Source organism: Lipophrys pholis, assembly GCF_963383615.2.
Source record: "Lipophrys pholis genome assembly, chromosome: 13".
Taxonomy (NCBI): Eukaryota; Metazoa; Chordata; class Actinopteri; order Blenniiformes; family Blenniidae; genus Lipophrys; species Lipophrys pholis.
In genome coordinates, this window is record NC_137632.1 from 21,247,198 (window position 1) to 21,271,602 (window position 24,405).

Sequence of the window (24,405 nt, forward strand, 5' to 3'; positions counted from 1 at the left end):
TACCATGGCGAGAGGGGACTTCACAATTATCCGAAGTTAAATAACAGATTAATGAAGTCCTTAATGATTCTGGCTCTGCTTGTGTGTTTAATTATACAACCACATTTTAGACTTGTATATGGACATACGCTATTTTGAAAATTCCGCGTTTGTAGTTTATAAAAATCGCTGATTTCACCCCCCAGTCGTAAATTTAGTGGACTCTTCCGTCACTACGGTGGCTCACTGTTGCTAGGGACGCAGAATGTGTCGGCACATAAAACTCCCAGCGGCAACTTCCATTTCACAAATTATTGAAACAGATAGGCGTTATTAGCAGTCTAACAAATATTACAAAAAAAATTACGATGTTGCGACTTACACGGACTTTTTGATTCAGGCGCGAGGGCCCGGAGTTATCAGGAAATGTCACCAAATCTGATGGTTTCCAGATTCCTGCGTAACACCTATTCCCAACAAACTATTATGTACTGCCAATTTCATCACAGCCGCGCAGCTTTAAACCAACGACAGGTGCAGGGTGACGAAGCCTCGTTTCAGTTGAGCAGCTACGGAGTAAGAAGTAAGAAGACGCATATATAACCTGCATACAAGTGTTTCTTACAGTTTGCCCCACTTATTACACGGCTATTTCCTTAGCAACGACCCCAGCAACCGTGCAAGGAGGCAATCGTTAGTACCAGTATGGATTCCAAGAGGACAAATATTACCGAAAGTGCGGCTTTATCGTCAAAAAGACCACCCAAGGTAAGTTTATAAAACATAACTTCGTAACATGTCGTACGTTACACGTTGTGATGTAATTTGATTAGTAATTGCAGATCATTTAATGGTTGGTAAGTAACGACTCCAGTTGACAATAAACCTTTACACTACTGTATAAGGTGCATTCTATTTCTGTAATTGTGAGAAAATGCTACGGTGACTCCAGTTGGAAATTGGCAGAGCTACCTGGGGGCCTGTAGAATAAGAATGTGGTGGAGGTTGCTGAAAACAATTCGATTTTTTTTTTTTTAAGGAATTTTTGGTACAGTACAATGTAATTGAACAAAAATATAAACGCAACTCTTTTGTTTTTGCTCCCATTTTTCATGAGCTGAACACAAAGATGTAAAACATTTTCTATATACACAAAAGACCTATTTCTCTCAAATATTGTTCACAAATCTGTCTAAATCTGTGTTCGTGAGCACTTCTCCTTTGCCAAGATAATCCAGCCCACCTCACAGGTGCGGCATATCAAGATGCTGATTAGACAGTATGAATATTGCACAGGTGTGCGTTAGGGTGGCCACAATAAAAGGCCACTCTGAAATGGGCAGTTTGATCACACAGTGATTCTCGTTTCAAAATTGACACAGAGGTACCTGGGGGCCCGTAGAACAAGAATATGGTGCAGTTAAATGTTTTTTCAACTCTTGTGAAAAGAAAGTTTAAAATAAAACTAATTCAATTTTTGAAACGCCGACTACAACCTCATCCTTTCCTCATCCACTGAACCACAGCCAGGCCAAACACATGCCGAGTTATGGTGACCTCTCGGTCCCTCACAAGTCCATTCCATAACCTCACTCCCAAAACTGACACGCATCTATATTTAGGGTATGAGCATAACTGCATAGGACCGTATTGAAACTATAGGGATTATCATTATTATTATATTATTATTATTATTATTATTATTATTCTTAAATGGTAAATGGACTTCACCTATTGTTAGGTATTAGGGAAGGTTTTTCCTATTTTGTTATTATTCTACTTCCGTTGAGAGGTCAATTTATTTATTTTTTTACATATAAAGTAATATTTTTTGCGGGAGGTAAATTTATCTCTATATTCCCTTATTAGTTTTCCCTTATTAGAGGGATTATTTCACTATTTTTGACATTTATTATTTTGGTAGGCTTCTTTAAAGCCCGCCTCTCCGCCTATAAATAGGCGGTGTCTGAAGCGCTGATGGCTTCCCTCTCTCGCTCACTCCACTTCGGACTCGCAGCCAGACGGCTGCCCTCCTTCATCTTGTTTGGGGTTAGGTTAAATCCTTTTTTCCCTGGTGGGACTGGTACTCCTGTTTTCGATTTTTGTTTCTCCTTCAGAAGTAGGTTGGAGTTTTCGTTTCTGAGATTGGGTGTTGGTACCGGCTCCTACGGCCCTGTACAGGGTTGGCACGGCACGGCACCTGTTTGTTTTGTTTTGCCAGCCCACCAGGTACCTGTTCTTTTGGTATTTTATTAGTTTAGGACACGGGGTGGTTATGGGGTTTTGTCGGGTTCTGGTTTTTACTTAACCCGCTTTCTTTTCAGGCTCAACACTTTTTTTTGAATTAAAAACCAACGAGCAAGTTGAAAGAAAATTAAGTAAATAAAAATGGTAAAAATCCAAACCGTTTCCCTGTGTCCTTCATGATATGTTCCTTCCCTTATCGGGGTGTAACACTTATACAGCGCCTTACAGCTGTGTGAGCAGCTCCAAAGCGCTTTACATAGTTCATCACAATCACCCATTCACACACCATTGGAGGCTGCAGCCATGCAAAACGCTGTCACTCCAATGGGAGCAGTTTGAGGGTTCAGTGTCTTGCCCAAGGACACTTCGGCATTGAGACAGGCAGACTCAGACAGTTATTCTGATCACAATAGGAACTTGCCTACTATATTTTTGAGTTCCAGCTGCATGTGGCCAATTGTTTTATGCCTTTCAAGATGTATATAGTCTAATACAAATCCACTGTGATCAATAAGTTTTAAAGCACATCTTGAACTGAGGCATACTATTGTTGAAATTGCAGTTCTTTTATTCAAATTTCAAGTTTGTCATGTGTTGTAAAAGGATAGCTCATTAAATGTTAACTTCTAGATGATTTATTTTGTTCCAACAAAACAAAGAAATGTTTTGCAGTAATACTTATTTCCATTCAACATTTTTACACTTTACAAGTCATTTCACTGGCCTCATTCAGTGAAATGACTCAGTCATTGAACCCTCACTCTGATCCATGAGTCCTATGTGCTAATTCTTGTAAAACCGACCCAAAACGAATGGTTAACTCCTCTGCACAGGTCCGCAGGAAGCTTCCATGGCTGGAAACAGATTCTTTATTTTCAGCCCCACTGAGTTTGAACCCTCAAGCAAATGAAGCAGCTTCCAGAAGTGGGTTCACTGCTCTTATAGAATCAACAAAATCAAAAGATTTCCAGTATGTCACCTCCTTACACCATGTTGCTGATTGCCCTTCCCATTTTGTAGGTGTTCAGTTGTGTGAAAGCACACAGAGTAGAGCCAGTCATCGGATGGCGGTCTCTTATCCTCGACTCTCGGGGCATAACCGCAGCAGCAGGAGCTTTGCCCTGCGTAAGAAATTCCCCAAAAATCGTCTACAATTTCCGTGGTGAGTTTTAAGCAACCTGTTTGTTTGCATCTTCTTTGTCTTATTTGGTGAATCATCTTATTCTGCTGTATCATCCTCCCGTACACCAGTCTCCTACATGTCCTACCTCGCGGCACCTCCTCACTGGCCTTCCTCTTCTCCAGTGACCTGGCAGTTTATTTCTCATCACCCTTTTTCAGTGCTCAGTTCATTGGTTCAACTGTCCTACAAACATGACCAAAACCTCTCATCACCTCTCCAATGTCAGCACTAAAAAGTCCAACACAAGCTGTGCTTTATCCATTCTATTGCTATCTAACTCATTAAATGACATATTTCAGTGCATGGACAGTCTCCCTCTCGAAATCATTGTCAGTAAGATAGACGCCAAATAAATCAACATCCCATTTGAAATGATTAATTTGGTTTCTCATACAGTCTTTCTGATGCCAATCTTCTACTCTGAACTAAAACCACGATGTTACCTTAAATTGGTTGTGATAGGTAATTTCATTTAGTTCAATTTATTGTAACTCTTTTTTTCTGTTTTTCTTTTGTAGCCAACAGGAAACTGATAATGGCCGTTCACCAGATGGCTCGACCAAATCAAGGCAGGATCGCAAAATGGTAAAATGCAATGCAAACTTAACTTTATCAGTGACACTTTTCTATTGATGCCCACGAGGAGGTAAAAGGAAGACATATAGTAATGACAACAACAACATCAATAAAAAAAAATGTGTCAGCACCTTTCAGGACACCCAAGGTCACTGTACAATACACATTTCCAAAATTCTGTTAAAAACAAGTAAAAATATATTAGTAGCTGTAAAAAAAATTTTTAAATTCGACCTTTGCAACACATCAACATTGTTTCAAATCAGTATGCTTGTTTGTGTTGTTGGTGGAAAGGTAGAGCTGGGTGTCATCTGCATAACAATGGAAACAAATATTATAGCTCCGAAAAATATGACCAAGGGGGAAGAAGTAAATGATGAAGAGGATTGGGCCCAGGGCAGAGCCCTGGAGGACACCGGAGAAACTTTGTAATAAAAGATTGGCCTCGGTGCATCAGTGAAACTTCCTGCTTTTTGTGTTTAAATCTTAGCCTTTGATATACAGTTGTAGACCCAAATATTAAAGCTGGAGCTCATGCACATTGTACAGACAATAAAGTCAGCAAATGTCTACTGACAAAAAGCACTTTTACCCCACGTATCACATGCTTTATACCAGCTGAAGTACACTATGAGGTTTTGGATGTTTCCCAACCCGCAATCACTGATATATTTGTTAGAAATATCTTCACTGTTCCTAAAAAAAACAATAAAAAACCAACAAAAAAGATTATGCTTTCCTGTCAGAGATTTAACCACGCCGTCCAAGCTGGGATCCAAATGGAGCGTGTTTCTCCTATGGCGGATTCTTGGCTGGAACACATCACAAGTTTGGTCCCCTGCCATCTGAAGAGCCTGAGCACACCTTTGAATTTGCTGGTTGACGAGACAAAGGAGGAATATTTAATCAGCGTCAAGAAAGCAGTCTGTATGTATTCTATACCACTTTGGGATTTTAATGGAAGCATGCATATAGCCAAGTTATTTATTTGTGATCTTCCTGACAGTGGTGCTTTCAAATGATGCATAGATAATTTTAATGCTTATTTAAATGCGGGGGGAATATATTCGTGTTAATGTATTTTGTTTATGTTATTCCATTTGCAGTGACATACGAACTCAAGGGTCTGAAGGAAAGTGAAAAGCCTGAAGTCAAAGATGTGCCTCCTCACAGACTTGAGTAAGTTAGCAGGACGTGAAGGAAAATGTATCATGTGACAGCTACACAATGCTTCAACTCCCATAAGCTGTAGAATGGCGGCAATGACAAGGCCACGCTGAAAGTTTCATTTTCTTTTCCATCGCGCAAGAAAAATCTGACAATGTGCAAGCAAAGTGTGAAACCGTTTAATTGTATATTTTGTATTGACTGTTCGAGCAAAACAGATCGTTCTTCATGGCTCCTCTATTGTCATTCCCTTGTTAGAGTGGAAACAGTGCCAAAACCTTGGAACAGATCCTTTGTTGAAGCAAGAGAAAAGATCAGTAAAAAGCTTCACTTGTTCAACCCCACGATGCTGCATGTGTTGACCCACTGGGACGTCACATACAAGTAAGTAAACTTTAGTAGTCAGATTTTACTTTTAAATCATTCGTTATGATCATTAAAAATGGCGTGTTTGAGAGACTTAATGTCAATTTTGAATTGCAGAAAAAACATTATAGTCTGTGGGTCGACCTCAAAATGCAAATAAATGCTTCTTAAGACAAATTTTTTTTTATCTGATTAACGTAAGTGATTTGATCCAGCATTGTCATTATCTTTAATTTATTTTTATTTAAAATTTTTCTTAGAAAACTTGACAACTAAAAATCTGATTTAATCAAATCCACACTGTGGTGTTACAGCCTTTTCTTACACATTGATGATCCACTGTGAAAGAATCTGGGTGTCCTTTACTGCACACACACATCTGCTCTCTATACTTCCATCCCTGCAATATCAAGCCTCACTCTTCAATGCACTTCCATACAGGTCGGTGCTTTCGTTTCATATCAGCTCGATTACTGTGATACAGTGCCACATTGTTTATCACACAAATCCTTCCTTGATTTGGTCCACAGCTCTGAATTGATTTCAAAGTCTTGCTTTCAGATCAATTCATTGTCTTTTTCCTTCGTGCCTCACTGAACTTCCTGAAATGCACATACCAGTACAATACATAGGTCGTGCCCTCAGATCTGTCTCTACTAGGGGTCTGAGATCCTTATGACCAAAAGAGCTGTTTTCAGGATTTTCCACCAAATAGAGCCACAGGTTGCAGACCCCTGATCTATGCAGTGATTCCCAACGTTTTTCATGAGGGAACCACATTTTTAACTCATTTGGTTCACTCTTATTTTCTTAAAATTTTTTGACCGATTCATTTTTCTCTTTAGCCTGACGCTCAGCTTATTTATATGTATATTGGAGACAGGATGTTCACGTTGAACACGCCCATATCCTTATAATACTTTAAAACGTATAAAATAGTATTTAAAAAAAATATATCTTTAGATAAATAATTCACTTAATCAAAGTAGTTTTGTGACCTCACCTGTTTTTATAAGCTAAATGTTGACCCCCTTAAAGTCGAGAGTCCCCCCATTAATCTTTGGCCTTGAGAGCCCCTGAAAGGTGCCTATAAATAAAATGCATTTTATACGTTCAGTGATGAAAAATAGCATTATCCATGTGCCATTTCTATTTTCTAAAGCTTGCAGGGACTGCGGTAATACACTGTCACATGCTGCTGACAGTACTGATGATTGTGTCTTGAGTGATGTAATGGATTCTGGTTTGGCACATGGGCTTACCCTCCTGGATGACCTGCTTGCAGAAATCTCCGTCTGATCGATGTGGAGGAGTTCCTCAACGGGGCGGAGTCCATCGAGCTGTCTGAGTTCCAAAAGATTGTCAAGCATCATCTTGATAATGCCAGAGGGATCCTGCTCCAACAGTGAGCTGACATTGTCACTTCATGCCAATTTTGTGGGAAGCAAAGTGACTTATGCAATTTAAATCAGCAGATGTAATAGCAGAAAGCCGAATGAAGCTAAAAAGCCCACCATATTATCTTCAAGCAGCTCTCACAGTTTCAAAAATGAATAAGTAGTTTTAAAGCTTTTATTGATAGTAGTGCTGGAGCCAGAGTAAAGTCAAATAGCTAATAAGTGAAATGGACTCTGATGAGTCATTTTGTATTCTGCTCCAGCTGGATTCCTGAGGTGCGTGACATTTATTTCCGAGGGTGCCGACGCAAACTGGTGCCTCCCTCCAGCAACATGGTCAAACTGCAGTCGTTCTTCAACTGTGCAGCTGTGCTGATGACGTCTCAGCTGACAAGTTTGGTAATAGACTCAATGAGGGACTACACACGCCTGATTTGCCAAGACCCGGTAAGACCAAATAGAAAATGTCAAAGGAAAGGTTTTAGAGGAGCAGGTGACATATTTAACTTTGCTCCTCACCATCTTAGGATTCAAACCAAACCAGTAAGCCCCCGGGATTCATTGTGCAGCTGATCCTGGAGGACAGACAGATCAAATTTGAGCCTGAATTCCAAATGTATGTGGAGGCCTTTGTTAACGTCTACAAATTGATGGTCACATCAGTCGACATGATCCCTCGTGTGGAAACCAAACTGTTTCCTGAGTTGGTAAGAAGACAAATCCATCTTTCTATAGTGCTTTCTCAACTTAGTGGGAACTGGAATATGTTTGAAGGCAGGGTTCAGCTTGAACAGACACTTGTCAGTAGGTTTCTGTAGTTTGTATACATTTTCTATCTATTTTTGCCTGATTGTGTCCTCTACTTTATGTCTCTTCAGCCAGGCTCAGCCAGCACCCTGAAGCCCACCATCCTTCCGGAGATAATTGAGACGCAGCTGGAGGAGGTTCGTCGGGTGCTTCGGGCTGAGAGCGTCCGACCCACAGAGTACATCCAGAAGTTCGACAGATATGCTGTGCTGATATCCAGGCAGGCAGAAGAAGATGTTGAGAAGTACCTCAGTGAGCAGCACTCCTTAGAGGAACTTACAATTGAGGTGGAACGCTACCAGGAGCTCGCCGATGAGATTGAGTACACATCATTCAAGGTACAACCAGATTATACAGGAAATCCAGGAAAGTCAAATATTTGCCCAGTCCTCCAGCCTAAAACGTGGAACTTTAAACACATTTGTTCTGCTAATGAGTGAAACTGTGCCATTAGGTTGAGCGTCTTGGGATGTTTGAGGTCCATTGCCATAAGCTCATCCAATCTCTGCTGAAGTGTGCTCAGGAGCTACAGCAACAGCTGATCACACGGATGCTGCACGACCATCAGGAAATCAACAACAAGTCAGTTGGTTGATTTATATGTTTCACTCTCTCTAAATGTCATGTCAGATACACACAGCTGAAACGTGCACGAGGAGGATTCCGAGTTCAGGCCTCTGCCAGCTGCTAAAGCCGCAAGAATGAATGTTACGCAGGTCTCAGGAAATTTACATGAAGGCTATCGCTGTTTTTTCACTGTGATAACTTGCTGTTTTCCTCGTCGCGCTTTACATCTCCAAGCTGGGCTGTAATGAGATTGTAAATCTCTGAAATCCTTTTGTACGGTAAACAGATATCCTGGAATTAATGTTTCTCTCCTTTCACAGGCTCTGTAATGAATTTGAAATGATTTCAGAGAAAGCACTGAGCACACCACCTGATACTCAGAAACTGATGGAGCTTAAGGTGACCACCCCCAACATTCTCATCCCACAGTAGTTTGATGCATTTTCTGCTATGCACATGTCTGTAAAGCCAGTATGGTTTTCCAATTCAGCACTCACTCAGCAAACAGTTTGCATGAGCAGGAATTACACGTTCATGTCTAAATATTCCTGTCACATCACTGCAGTATCGTTCCACTGTGCATCATGATCATTATCGTCCTTGTGCCCCGATCCAGGCCTACATTGATAAGGTGAAGACCACAGACATGCCTCTGCTGGAGGAACAACTGACTGAATCCAATGTCCACCTTTGTTTCCTGTTGGGCATTGTGAACATGTCACCGCTGCACACGGTGCTCAACGCACGGACTGTCCAGTGGTTTCAACGCATGCCGTCTGTCTTTAAAGATCACCAACAGATATTCGAGGAGAAGACAGAGTTGTATCAGAGGGAATTGAAGGTTTGTCTTTTATGAGGCACAATCCAATAATGTTTTCAAAGAAGGATTGATGTGTTGGGTGAAAATATACTTGAGGTTGGCTTTAAGTCCCGTTTATACGACAACGAAAACGAGCCTCCGACTGTATCTGTGGCAACTGACGGTTGCAGGGACTTCGAGCCGTTTAAACGGAACCACCAAATGCGACAGATGTTTTACGGTTACGCTCGTTTTCGTAGTCGTGTAAACGGGGCCTATGCATCTGCTTGTATTTGCTCTGAAGTTTGTTCAAGTGTCATCTTAATAAGTGCTCTCTATTCACTAGCTGGTTAAAAGTACAATAATTTTGATCACTAGTAACCTTTTTTCAGTGTAAAAAAGGTAAGATTGGTAACACCTCCAGTGCTTGTTGTAATGTGGTTTATAAACGCACTGTATTTAAGTTAACACACAATAGTAGCTGAAATTTACCACCAACCGCCACTGGTTTTGTGTTATCTACTTTCACAAGAAAGTAGCTTAACCAAACTGTAGACAGGTTAAATTCAGTTATTATGTGCTTATTCCAGTTGCGCCAGGAACACTTTTTGGAAGAACTGGAGAGCTACAGTGCGCAGGTGGATGAGTTTGTTACCTGCGGTGAGCTGCCTGATCTCAAGAAGTACTTGAAGAAAGCTCAGGGCCTCAACTCCAAACTGGAGTCAGCCATGGAAAAGGTATATCACACCAGCTTGAATCTAGAATATGTGAGACAAATACTAGACCGTTGAATTCAAACCCTGAACGGTAAGAGGAGGCCTGTATTGGTGTCAACATATGCAGAAATATAGTTACATTGATGGGCAAACTATTTGTATCAGTGCAACAACACCTGGGCGATATGTAAAATCGTCATTTAGATGCTTAGAAGTTCTCAATTTTTTTTTACAATTGTGTCAAAGCAAATATGTTGTTTGAATTGTGAGTACAGTAATTGCACTGTGGATTAATCAAAGTGTCTGTTCTTGATTATTTCAAACTCTAGAGGGCAGCATTGGATATATAAATAACTAGAGCCATTCATACAATGATCCACATCTACTGTATTTCTGTGGTTTTTTTTGTATGTTTTTATGATTATTTCAGTATTCCTCCCTTCTTACCTGTAATTCAACTGTCTTTTCATACTGAAAAGATTAACGATTTCAGTCTGGAAGAGGAGGCGTTCGGCTGGTCCGTTTCCCAATATCCGCAGCGTAAGCAGATCCAGGATAGACTGACACCATTCCTGCGCCTCTATGAGACGGCCTGTAATTTCATGCAACAATATGAGCTGTGGGTCCATGGACCCCTCTCTGGTGTGAACCCTGACAAGGTAAATCCAGTGGAAAACTACTTTACATTTCATGTGCAGGGCAGGCTGACGACATGATATCAACCGTGTTCCCCTTTGTGAAGTTGGAGTATGTGACACTGACACACAATACACGCATAAACACAATGCAAACTGGTACTGTGCAATATAATATTATATACATTTAATATCTAAATGCTGATTTCACCTCAGATACCTCTTTTTGTTTTGACCTTGTTTAGTGTCTTTTTAAAATGTAAATTGTAAGCAGTGCTGCTTGAATTAACCAATTTAAGGGAATCTTCCTAAAAGAACTGATCATTTAATCTAATCTTATACTTTATTTTAAAAGTCTGCTCTTGCAACATTCCTTTGGTGAGATGCTCTGTGCGAAAACAGTTCTCAACTCGAGTCAATTGTTTAATGGGAATTTATGCATCCATATCTAACATTGTAACTGTCAGTAGTGACAAAGATGTATGTCCAGGTAGTGTCTAACTTACAAGCTTTGCAATTATGAACGCACTCCAATTTTACGAAAACTTGACGTTATGTAGTGATGTACAGGATTCAAAATCTGCCTGCATTGTTTGTTTGTTTGTTTGTGTGTTTGTTTTATGCAGACACACTGCAGAATTAACTTTCTTTCAGCTCAGTTATCATCAATGTGTCAGCAGAAAGTCTCCTCTGAGCAAGAGAGAGCACAATTTTTACTGCATTATCCTGTTCGCCATTGTTTAATTCTGTGTGCCTGCCTTTTTAAGAAGAAAGGCGCAAAGATTGCCATCCTAGGCAGCCCTTTTTTTTGTTTTTTTAATCTTCATCTTTTTCTTCTGACAGATTTGTAAGCATGTACACAACAAGCACATCAAAATGTGTGTAAAATTCAGTAATAGTGTGGTATGACTTTTGTTAACGATTCAACAAACTGTTTCGGCCAAAACTGCAAAAAACTCTCAGAAGATTAGATTTTGTTGAAAATGGGAGAAAGTTAACAAAAGCACAAAACTTTGGGATTAGTGTGCTATGACTTTAGCAAACCGTTTCCACAAAAATTATAAATTTCTTTGGGGAAAAGTAGCCAACCAAAGCAGATGGGATTTTGGCGAAAAACACCAAATGGAGGGGATATTGGTCAGGAGACACACACAATTTCTTCTGAAATTTTCTAGTTGTCAACTAGTCTTTGACATATCAGTGTTATAGGCCTTTCAACAGCAGCTGTTTTATCTTCTCGTACCGTCACAACAGCAACGCGGGAAGTTATGTTTCGTGCCCTTCCTTTTCAGCAACCACCGAGACGTGAATATCTTTTCATTATTCAAGAAACTTAGCCAAGATACTTAAGAAGCATGAAAACAGACATCCGTATAAAGAAATTTCCAAAAGGAGTGAGATCAGATGGAAGAGTGAAATCAGTTTGAAGCGAATAGATCAGATTAAATGGGATAAGTGAAGCATACTTACTGTGGCATGTAAAGCTGTATCTTTCAGGTGAAACTAATAACTTTAATGAAAGTGGGTCTAATGAAGCTTGTGTGTTCTCTTTTTTATAATCAAGTTTCCAAGACAGATATGTGTGAAAGAAAAGCAGACATGATGGAATATCTTAAGTTACACCATCAATATAGACATTTTTCAATTGCTGCAGTCAGAATCCCTCCCGAAACCAGAGCTCCTCATAAACCAATGTTTTCTTATAAAAGTGTCTTATGTATAAATACATACCAAATTACTATTAGTGCTGTTATGGAGACCTCTGTGAGCCATACTTCCATGTGTTTATTACAAGCAGTATCAGCAGTGCTTACTTGTTACTTCATAGTAAAATATCACCGCAGGTGGTCATGCCACAGCAGTCAAATTTAAAACAATTTATCAGCTTCATAGCAACTCTTTGAAGCCAGCAAGCACACATTCTGCAGGCATTTCATCTCTTCTTATTTCTTTTAGAAATACTGTTTTAGAGAGGTTCCAGTCTTTTCTTTTTTTATCTGTATGACTGCACTTTATGTTATATGACTTTCACACATTTGTTTATGGTTTAATCGTTTGTTCCTTTGCAATGCTGTGCAGTGGTTAGCACGCTCGCCCTACAGTAAGATCATCTAAGTTTTGAGCCCTGGTTTGGGGTCCCATCTGTGAGTTCATCATTTCAGGTTAATAAGTAACTCTACTGTCCATATATGTGAATGTGAGTGTGTGTGTGTGTGTGTGTGTGTGTGTGTGTGTGTGTGTGTGTGTGTGTGTGTGTGTGTGTGTGTGTGTGTGTGTGTGTCTGTGTTTGCTCTGTGATGGACTGGCAACCTTCCCACCGGTTGCAATCCTAAATTGAATGACGCAAGATGGAAGATTGATGGATTATTGAGCAGCACTAACAAATAGCAGTTTCCTAAAATAATCTAGATAAGTTTTTGGGGGGGTTCATATTTATCCTAATCACATTCTGAATTCTCTTCATGCAGGTTGAAAGTGATGCTGGTAATTACTGGCGAACACTATATACGCTGGAGAAAAGTTTTGGTGAAGTACCCCAGGCCCTGTCCATAGCCACTACTATAAAAGATAAAGTGGAGGAATTCAAGGGGCACATCCCCATGGTGCAGGTAAAAACCTAAACAACAGAAAGATGTCCATCTTATTAAGAACTCAGACAGAGGACCCAAATACAAACCTGAATTCAAAATAACTAAAATGCCTCATCTATCCCTCAAAGGTACTCTGCAACCCCGGTCTGTGTGATCGTCACTGGGACGCCATGTCAGATGTAGCAGGCCTCTCCCTGCAGCCAGCTGATGAGCACACATGTGTGGCCGACTTCCTTTCCATGCAACTGGAACAGCACCTTAGCAGCTTTGAGAGCATCAGCGAGGCGGCCAGCAAGGAGCACTCTCTGCAGAAGGCAATGGAGAAAATGGCCAGCGAGTGGAGTCTCATGGAGTTCAACCTCCTGGCTTACAGAGAGACGGGCACATACATCCTGTCGTCCGTGGATGAAGTCCAAATGTTACTTGACGATCACATTGTAAAGACACAGACCATGAGGGGCTCGCCCTTTATTAAGCCTTTTGAAGGGGAAATACGGTAAGAGACAAGATCATTGATTTTAGAGTTGGAAAACTACTAGAACCACAAAGGGGAAAAGTCCCATCCGCTTAATGCTATGGCAGTATATTTACCGATGGGCGACGTACAACTTATGTAGCAAACACAGACATCTGTGCCACGACTCACAGTGCCAATTGCTCTTTCATTTGGCTGCTAAAATTGAACTGTTTTTGACAACAGCTGTGCATCCCTCCACCCTAGCTAATAACCTGAGATATGTATACTCATAGACGCAGGCTGGGAGTCAATGTTTTCTATGCAAAAGGACTCGACTGGGGAACAGATGTCACAGTGTATGGATGAAAGTACTCATCAGCAGAGATCTGTGAAGCTTGAATGTTTTTTTTTTTGTTTTGTTTAAGGCTAGAGGTGAATAGTGTTAATTGCACAACTTTTAATTGCATTGATTTTATTGTTACTCTCAACTCTCTGTATTCAGTCACACTCGAGATGCGAGTGAGGCAAAGTGAGAGAAACATCACACACAAACACATGCAGTCAGTATGTCTGTATGAAGTTTTTTGTTTTGTTTTAGAATAGTAGTCTAAAAATCATTACTATTCAGTTTTAATATCCTATCGAGTTCTGCAAATTAAATTGCCCCATCCTGTGTAATTTCTGAGATTATTGAAATATTGTGTTGCTGCCAGGCATAGTTAAAATAAAATGTTTTTTTTTTCTTTTGCTCCAAGAAGAATATTTTGGATCTATCTCTTTTTTGATGGGAAAATATGAAAATCAGAAAGTCAGACATTGTTCTTAGAGTATCTGGTTCAAAAAGCAACAAGCAAACAAATCCACATCATCGTTGTTGTGATTCATTCTAGGGAATGGGAGGGGAAGTTGCTGCTTCTCCAGGAAATCCTGGATGAATGGTTGAAGGTGCAGTCCACTTGGCTTTACCTGGAGCCCATATTCAGCTCGCCAGACATCTTGGTGCAGATGCCTGAAGAGGGACGTAATTTCACATCTGTCGACAAAACATGGAGAAACATCATGAAAGAAGTTGTTGAGGTAAGCTGATTGATTTCATTTGGTTTGTTCAGCACCACCTCAAAGCCATGCTGTCAGGGTGAGTTTGTCAAAACATGCATCATGCAACAGCTATAGAAGCTTTTGTTGTTGTTCTTTTTGACATTTCACTGTATTTTGCACCAGAAGGTATCTCTAAAGTTGAGATTTTAGTAATTTCTTTGTAGTAATGGTTTGGTTTTGTGAAAATATTGACACTGTCATCACATACACTCTGCACCACAACAACGAAAAAACTTTAAAGATTCAATTTAAAGGTTTTTATGGCACTATATTATCGGTCCAGCCCACTCAAGATGAAATTGGGCTGTATATGGCCCCTGAACTAAAATGTGTTTGACACCCCTGGATTAACCTATCTAATGCACTAACAACCTTTAAGTGTGACACAAACATTTATATATCACCAGAACTGCTCGTTGTTTAAATGGGCGGTGACAACAACACATGGATATACTCATAAATGAAAGATGGAGAAAGACAGGAGCATGTCGGACCTGTACAACATGAAATAGCATTTAGAAGAACTGAAAGAAGAAGCAGTGAATCAGAAGAAAAAGGAGAGGGTGAGCAAGACAAAAACAGCACTATGACGATAAAAAGTGAGTGTTGCACCAGCATCCTCAAAGAGTTTCCAAAGGGTAATTGGCGTCCTCAGTAGACCTGAAATGAGACACATCAATTTCAGGCAGTGTCCTCCAGAAAGCCCAGCCTGACTGCACCATCAAATAGAAATTATGGATTTTGTCTGGAAGGGGCAGGGGTGTATGGAGCCACAAAGAAAATGAGGTCACCAAGGGACAGGGAGCGTGCGCGTGTGCACAGTTTGTGTACACCGTGTTAGCGAGCATGTTAGCGCTAATGTGTGTTACAAGTCTTGTTATACATGAATCTGTGTTCACCCAGTTTCAGGAAAATGGGGCTCAGTTTCATGAGGATATCAGTGTTATTTTTAGAAAGGTACAGACAAATTGATCAGTGTGTTTTGATTGTGCAAACAGGAACGATGCATAATTTAACAGATCATTCAATTTTCTTGAGTAAAAAGACTTTTTGAAGTGAGACATGGTGCTTATATGGGGAGTGTTGTAATTTTTTTAATGCAACCAGTCTGCACTCAACGACAGTTCAAAATGTTTGCATCCACAATAGTGCTGTCATGTTTTCCTTGTTTGGACGAGATCTGAGCACAATTTGAAACACAGCATCCGTCATTGATAATTCTTTAACCAACTAAGTACACAGGGGGCTGGAGCTGATCCACGCTGTCTCTGTGCATGTATGAGTCAACCTCGAACGCATGTTTTTAGACAGTGGGAGACAAACTGGGGTACTCAGGGGAAACTGATGGAATATCCATAAAAATGCGTCGATTTGAAAAGAAACCAGCTGGTTGAGTTGCACATTCCCTGAGCACCGTCCAGTCCTCGGGTTCACTGTATCCAGCATGCTCCTCACCTGGCGTATCTCCACCATTGCTGTGGCTGGTGGGTGTAATCAGAGGCGGCGTGAAGAGGCAGTTCAACTGAGTGAGGCACCACCATCATCCACCAACAGGCTGCTGGGTCTTTTGTGCTGGATCCCTCGCCACACCTGCCTGGAGTCATCGCTCTTTAAGGCAGTCCTCTGTCCTCGCTTTTGCCTCTCCAATGTTCCTGTTCACGTTGTCTCTGGTTGTGCTGTACAGGTATCAACAGACGCAGACTGCACCTTGAATGTGGAAAGAGCAGTTTCTTCTGAGGAGGTTGTCCACTAGTGTTAAGAAGAGGGACTTCTAGCTCAGATGTGACATTGGCTTAACCTCCAAGCTCCCATTGTACCTCGAACTTTCAGCTTCAGGGGTCACAAGTGTTGTTCTTTGAGCAAAGTCTTTAACCCCTAGCTTCTCAGGTTCCACTAGGATGGGCATTTGGTAGAAAAACCTGTGCCAAATCAACACGTGGGTCACATCATCTGCAGTCGCAACGCTGGAGGAGAGCAGTCCACACTTTTTCTTTTGTAGTCTACAGTCAGGGTATCAGAGTGCTCTTTTTAACACCTGTTATTGTTCAAAGAAGACTGAAACAAGTTCATTTTCTGAAAATATCTCAGCTAAAGAACTAAAGAGCTGAAATACATTTTATTGATTTGCCCTGTACTCTGTATTCAATCACAGATTTCTTGCATTGTTTAAGGTTAATGACCCACCAGTGAAGACCAGTTGAATAAAATGTACCCCTCCAACATCGGCTTATACCGCATCAAAAGCTGACAACATATTCATCTACTTTGTCCGCAGCACTGATCAACAGCGAATAAAATTACAGCCATCTTAATACATGCTATGACAGAACAGTGCAGGTTACAGTGGAGCTCTCCAACTCACAAAAGGAGTTTTTCTTCCCTGGGCTGTTCACATCAAATCAACCACTGGGAGCTGCTCAAGATCCACTGATCCAGCAGTTTACCTCCTCTACATCGCCGCCTCATTTTAACGTGCTTTAATGTGGCTATTTTTCTTCTTCTTGCTACCTGTTTTGATGTCACTTACTCACTATTACAGAAAAAAAAACAGGGCCAGATCAATTTAGAAGATTTATTTCAATGAACCTGTTTACTTTTAACTTTGCAGCACAACACACCCCTGCCCCTTCTAATGAGCTGAGGAAAGCAAAAACAGGTCACCTCTGAGCTCATTGAAGAGATGACTGGCATATTGTTTACTAACATAATAATGGATATACCAATAATAGCACGATAATATTCAGTAAAGGAGAGGCTCACTTAAAATTACATTCGCACTCATGCAGATATAATTCTCTGCAGGATGTACCTTGAATAGATGAGACATTTCCGTCCCTCATGTGTTGTGTGTGTCACTGGAGAACAAAGAGGAATGTGTCCCTCATGTGATGGGTTTTTTTCTGCTCTCAGATTATAGACCTGCCATATCAGCTGTGGACAGTTCCTGTTCCTCCATTGAAGCCATCTGTTTGGTGCATAAAAACTACATTATCACACATAATGCATGCAATAAAACATTGTTATCCATTCAGCATGCTCATGAATAGCTTGCTGCTGGCACAGTGAATATAAAAATGGACCCATTATTGCATTGTCCTCTTCAAGAATGGGCCAAAATCACAAGTGTGATGAAATCTATAAAATGGTTGAATCGCAGTTCATCAGACACACAGCCAGTGTGATTGTATGCCCGGTGAAATTCATTTAAGAGTGTTGCATCAGCTTCGTCTTTCCTGTTCAGTTTGACAGTTTGGCTTGACCTTTAATTTATATTATCAGTAAAAAAAAACATTGATTAAAAAAAACCACCATTTTCTTAAGTCTAAAAGGCACAACACAAGAGCAAACATGGAGACACACCACAACAGCCACACGCACACGCACACGCATACTGTATTTATACAAACAGGCAATGTGATTGCGAGGTAACACAAGTATCGGAAGGAAAAAAAAAGCATAAAAACTCTGCACTGCAAGGCCCTTAAGCCCAGACTTGAACCAGGGACGGTCTCACTGTGCAGTGAAAGTGCATCACTACAGCACCATACATATCTTACTAATATCCAATTAATAAATTGAAAGAAGAAACAGGTTTTTATGATACTTGTGATTGGAGCAACACTACATTTCAACAGGGTCGATACAAGAAATTAAGAGCAGATATCTCAATTCTTTTTCCTCTTTACAGTTGCCACTGATGAAGGGCAGAAAGGTCGCATTATCATTACACTTAATACATGTTTTTTCAGCATTTCACGCTTATTCAGAAGTTGACAGTCTCAAAACAGATGAAAAGTAAGTGGAGGCACAGTGACGGGTGACAAAGCTCCCCCATCCAGCAATGAAAACCCAGGCATTGTAGTTATATGCTATGTGGCATAACCATAACGTCACATGTCAGCCCATGTTTTTCATGCTGACTATGCACAAGTGTTTTTTTTAATTCCATTTGAAAGATGGTGGTATGTTTTTTAATCCATTTTGTAATCGTTACCACGTTCACGTATGTTAGTTATTCATCACATGGACTTTATATTTAGTCACTTCCTGAACTGAAGGATATTGAATTAGTGTGCAGGTGAGATGCTATCAGAGCTGAAATGATTCACGGGCGCTAGACAACCCTCAGGAGAAATCTCTATTACTGCTCCACTGGATTTTTTGTGTGTCACATGGACCTCACGAAGGACCCTAGAGTGGCTGTCACCACAGGAAGAAATTAGTATATTTGGGTCACCCTGGAAGCAGCAGTGACAAAATATGAACGCACGAAGCTGTCATCTGAGTGAATGATAAAAATAAAAAAATCCCCTAGTTTCATATTTTGAATAGTCTTTATAGCTTTAGCTTTACAATTCAGGCCTAATTGGGGCAGATACCTAAGTGCAACTCATGCTCATCACACTACTGAGCAGTCTGGGAACCCAATGTAAAAAATCCGATGCTTTGTTGTAGCGATAGTTACCTAAAAACCTTCAATGGAAACCTAAAAATATGTTTCATTGTATGTCAAACCCTGGAATGGTTAAGTATGGATAAGCTATTGCTGCCAGTTTTACCAAACAAAAACACAATTGTAATGGTTTCTCATATTACTCAGTCCTGTAGATGAATTCGAGTTAATGGAATTTGTCCACAAAGAAGCTGAAAGTTTGGCTCATAAGTGTTCTTTTGTTATGGACTGTTTTTTAACGATAGGTAAATGCACTAAAACTTTTCCTGCATTTATCCATCGTTAAAAAAGAGTCCATAACATATGTATTAAGAACGACAAAATGAACACAATTCAACTAATACATGTTCTTCATTTTGGTGTAGGACAAGCACGTTCTGGCAGTGATAGCCATCGACGAGATGCTGGACCGGCTCAAAAAGTCCAACGAGCTCCTAGAAAAGATCCTCAAAGGTCTCAATAACTACCTGGAGAAGAAGCGTCTATTTTTCCCACGGTTCTTCTTCCTTTCAAACGAGGAGCTACTGGAAATCCTCTCTGAAACCAAAGACCCAACAAGGTACACTGTCATTTTATTATGTTGCGCTCATTAAAAAAAATTACCAAATCTTCAAGGTAACAACCTTCAAGCACAACTCTAAATGTAATACACAAGCTTCATTCAACCATCAGGTACAACATAACAGATAACCAGCCAAAGGGCACACAATGTTGTGAGTCAAACTGGCAACTGACAAGACCGAGGAAGGCACATAAACACACACAGGCAGTGGAGAAAGGAGTTAAAAAGGAACACCTGACACAGAGGACGACACGAGGATGGAGTCAAAGGAGAATTGAGAGGAGAGTCACTGGGGAGCACAACCAGCCACAACACGAGACATACACATGACAAGGACCTTAAACGTTAACCACAACACTAGAATCGTAAACGAATACTCAGACAGGGGCTCAGCTGAACTATGACACTTCTCGACAAAGGCGAAAAAGAATCCCAACAGGATGCAATGATGTATGACCGAGGAAAGACATCATTAAAACAACACATTCCCTAACTTTTAATGATGAGCTGCTACTATGACAATTCCATTGATACAGCCGTTTAGCTTCTTTTGTATACAACACCTGCTTTACTGCCACACTGGTTTACTGAAGTCCTCAGTGATTGGGCTAATAAGTAAGATTGTAAGCATCCTCCTCTCTGTCCTCCTTGTGCTATTTCTGTTTCTCATTATTTTACTGTTTTGTTATTTCTCCCTCGGACTGCTGCAAGTCCTCGTCACATCAGATTTATTCAGTCCTCGACTTTTCTGTACAGAAGGGATTTGTGCGACAGTGGTGTGGGCTCGGTGTTTGGGTTGTTAACTTCTTGACAAACGTATCGGTCACTGAGTGCCAACGGACTTACTGTAATTTCAGGTACAGCTCGAAAATTATTCTACACCGATAGCTCAGTGTGAAAGAAGAAATACTGAAATACTAAAGATAGAACACAGAAAGAGTTTGTGTTGTAATTATTAAAACTGCTGTAACAATCCTGATATGTAAGTTGGTTACTAGGAGTAAAACCACAGAGCATGATGTAAACATGAAAGACAAATGATGAACAAGACCTATTTGCTTGATGTCTCATGGATGTAACTGTATTGCATCACTATTTCTCAACTGTCTCTCAAATGTTTTGATAAATCTAGCCTTTAGATGTTATAGTAGGTCTTATCATCATAGTGTGAGAAGACAAATTCTGTAATATTTTTAAAATTAACTTGATGGTGAAATATTTTCAATGTCTTTCTTCTGGTAGGTTTCTTTGTGCATTATACACTTTATTTTAATTCCTGTTTATTAAGTGATAATCCTTCACATGTGCAGATTTTCCACCAAGCCTGCTAATCTGTTTTAGTTTAATTTCTAATTAACCAATGGTGCTCTGTACCACTGATTACAGAAAAGATTAACAAGGTCAGCTTGAAAATGATGAAACATTTTTGCTGCACTTATTTCTCGTGCTTCATGTCTGTTGTCTTTTTCCAGAGAAATATCAGAGCCTCAAACTATAACATAATGTTACCTAATTATTTTACCCCTAACAGATTCCGAATCAGTCAATCACACTATCATATGAAGGTTTCTGTGGTTACAAATTTATGCAAGTGTATATTTGATGCCTCAGGTTGAGTCTTGACCTCGGTGGTTGGGGGCCAGGAGTTGCTGCAGGAAGGGAATCTGGTGTAAAAACAAGCCATGACTGTGGTGCAGGTTGTGATGATTTGCTGTAGAGACTCAGTTGAAAATATAATTTTTCATATGTCAAATTATCCTGTAAAAGTTAAAAATGAGGCATACCAGGTAATATTTAGTCTACACGGGAGGAGGACTATAATTTGTCTTAACAAAATAATACCTGAAAATAGCTAAACATTTAAAATACTGGATAGAGACTCAAATTGAACAGTTTGATAATGCCACTTTTTGGCATCAAATGGCAGTTCAGAATTTTTTATCAGTTTCGGCATGTTTTTTGTTAGTAATTACAACGAGCTCCAGTCTGTGTTGTGTTTGCTAATAATCTTTTCTTATTAGACTGTGAACAGACTAGATGCTGAATTCAAGAGATAAATACAAGCTGAAGCTAGTCTTCTGTCTTAGTACATATACCTACCTTTATATTTCATAATAAAAAAAAGCACATAGCACATAATAATTAGTTGCAGTGAACCTGATCCACACTAACACTCGACTTGTGTACCTGGCTGTATTATTAAAGTTTCACTTGAAAAACTCAGTAGGAAAAAGCTATAATCCCTATGTTGTTCTTCATATTGAATTCTTTTATATACAGTTCTGCTGTGCACTCACACACATTTAACAAAGCCCACAGCCTGACACAAAATCTCTTACTTGTGTGCTTAACGTAGAGCTTGAATAATTATATGGCCTGTGTAAATACGTGGCCAGGTTAAGTGAAGTTCAGGTTACATTTCTGTGTCATTGCTCATTTTGGTGTAAGCCCATAAAAAGTGAAGGATCTGTGCTTGATTTATTTGGCTAATTATTTCACATATACCGTACCGCAGGCATTAGACAACAGCCCAGTGATTTCATTTTCTTGCATTCTGTCCGATAAGGGTCCAGCCCCATCTGAAGAAGTGCTTTGAAGGCATTGCGAGTGTGGTGTTCACTGATGTACTGGATATCACCCACATGAAGAGCAGTGAGGGTGAAATGGTGCAGCTCCTGGATGTCATTTCCACCTCCAAAGCCAGGGGCCAGGTGGAGAAATGGCTTCTCAAGCTTGAAAGTGGCATGATTGCCTCCCTGCATAAGGTGTTGTGTGAATTGTTATTGCACCACTTTTTTTTTATATAGCTTTTTGCTCCTGTATAGCCTTCAGAAAGTTTAGTAGCAATGAGCTGTCACAACTGAATTTTTTGAATATGTTTTTAGAAAAACAGTCAAGAGTCTCTTTTTCTGCTGTAGGTGATAGGGGAAGCAATCACAGCGTACCCCAATGAGCCAAGGATCGACTGGGTGCGTGCTTGGCCGGGCCAGGCTGTGCTGTGTGTCTCACAGGTGTACTGGACCAAGGAGATCCACCAAGCATTCAATTCAGGACAAAAGGTGTCAACATTTAATTGTTTGCTTTTCTCACAGAAGGAATTGTAGTTTTCATATCCGACTTCGGGATTCACTTCAGTTCTTTGCACATGCAATATTGTAGTTTGGATTCCCACAGGTAAGCATCTGTTTCTATGAACAACAAAGCCCTGCCAGTCTTATAAAAACAAAAACAATACTCAATTCTGTTTTCAAGGTAATACAAGTAACTTGAAAGATTCTTTGAAATATATGCATAAGTGATGACATTGTGTTTCTCCATTTGCTTATTTATCATAGGCCAACCCATAGAAGTACACACCTTTAAAAGTAAAAGAAAAACCAAAAAAACATTCATGCCAGCATGTTTTTCTATACACAGTTTACTTTGAAGCTCCATGGTGTCTTTATCAAAGCTGTAACCATGGCAATGGGTGGTGCATAATATACAATTTCAGACTCAGCATGAGAAACTGTCTAAACAAAAGATACAAAAGACTCCCGACATAGGAGGTCAACTGAACCCGATCACTGTTGGATAAACTTTACGACACACGTTTACCCTTTATGAAGTCTTTTGCTCTCAGTTACAACTCACATGGCAATACTCTCTTTCCCAACTCTCATCTGATTCAAACTAAGCTTTAAATAAGCACAAATCCTGCATATCATAGAAAGGTAAGGTGAAATGTTTGAAAATTGACATGACCAACAGCAAGTGAGTTGCACCTCATAATTTCTTTCATTATTCTCAGTGTTTGTAACATGCTGAGCGCCAGCATTGGAACTAATGATGAGACTCGACAAAATTCTTCTAGATGATGAAATACAATGGGTTTTGAGATCCGTTGCTTGAACTAAGTAACATTTTTCAACTCAGAGTGATATTGGTAGATGAATGAATCAAGACATTTCTTGTATTTTCTTATAATGTGAAATATTCACTGAGTTCTGCGTTGAAGTGTAAAAGTAAAGCACGATTAAATATGTAAATAGTTTAACATGTTCTTCTCTTTTGTAAATCATTCATCAAGCTTGTTTCTAGTTACTTTTCCATTACCTGAAAAGAATTGGAGAGCTGCAGAGTGTGTCCCATGCTCAGAACAAGCCGCCTGTTATCTTTAGCAGGAGCAGAATAGATTGTCACAGTTACTATTTCACTACACTCTTGTGGAGGAGCTCCTGAACTCATTTGGTTCCCCTGACAGAAACATGAACTGTCATTATCAACTGGCTGTATCTGACTTTTACTTCTGTCGATGCACATTCCCTATCCTATATCTATCTTGATAAACCACAGCATGTTTCTCCTTTATATTTAATACCTTTGTTGCTCAGGCCCTTGATGCTTACTTGGAGAAGAACAACCGACAGATTGATGACATTGTGGCCCTCGTACGTGGAAAGCTGTCCAAGCAGAACCGCATTACCCTCGGAGCCCTCGTCGTGCTGGACGTCCACGCCAGGGATGTTTTAGCCTCACTGGTGAAAAAGGGCATAAGTGACGAGAATGACTTTGAGTGGCTGAGCCAACTTCGCTACTACTGGGTGGTACGTGGACGAGAGTGTGGGCGGATTGCAGTGTTTTGGGATTCATGTCAACTCATGATACATTGTCACTCCCTGTGCAGGACAATCACCTCCAGACCAAGATGATAAATGCCGGCTTGCCATATGGCTACGAATACCTGGGTAACACTCCACGTCTGGTCATCACCCCGCTCACTGACCGCTGTTACCGGTAATGTCACACCACAAGTGCTCCCATTA

The 24,405-nt window shown here is 40.2% G+C and overlaps 1 protein-coding gene across 1 annotated transcript in view; it reads left to right on the forward strand.

Moving 5' to 3' along the window:
• Window positions 1-4,764: 4,764 nt before the first annotated feature.
• dnah7 (dynein, axonemal, heavy chain 7) overlaps window positions 4,765-24,405 on the forward strand; it is a gene marked incomplete at both ends in the record, with an annotated part of 75,083 nt that continues 55,442 nt past the window's right edge. The window contains 20 exons of the mRNA XM_080478221.1: window positions 4,765-4,912; window positions 5,092-5,164; window positions 5,411-5,536; window positions 6,804-6,923; window positions 7,179-7,362; window positions 7,443-7,622; window positions 7,794-8,060; window positions 8,177-8,304; window positions 8,610-8,688; window positions 8,906-9,130; window positions 9,679-9,825; window positions 10,284-10,463; window positions 12,908-13,048; window positions 13,159-13,526; window positions 14,378-14,564; window positions 19,404-19,597; window positions 22,167-22,365; window positions 22,519-22,659; window positions 23,974-24,186; window positions 24,267-24,376. Coding sequence (XP_080334347.1) covers window positions 4,765-4,912; window positions 5,092-5,164; window positions 5,411-5,536; window positions 6,804-6,923; window positions 7,179-7,362; window positions 7,443-7,622; window positions 7,794-8,060; window positions 8,177-8,304; window positions 8,610-8,688; window positions 8,906-9,130; window positions 9,679-9,825; window positions 10,284-10,463; window positions 12,908-13,048; window positions 13,159-13,526; window positions 14,378-14,564; window positions 19,404-19,597; window positions 22,167-22,365; window positions 22,519-22,659; window positions 23,974-24,186; window positions 24,267-24,376 — 3,410 coding nt within the window. The remainder of the gene's footprint in view (window positions 4,913-5,091; window positions 5,165-5,410; window positions 5,537-6,803; window positions 6,924-7,178; window positions 7,363-7,442; window positions 7,623-7,793; window positions 8,061-8,176; window positions 8,305-8,609; window positions 8,689-8,905; window positions 9,131-9,678; window positions 9,826-10,283; window positions 10,464-12,907; window positions 13,049-13,158; window positions 13,527-14,377; window positions 14,565-19,403; window positions 19,598-22,166; window positions 22,366-22,518; window positions 22,660-23,973; window positions 24,187-24,266; window positions 24,377-24,405) is intronic.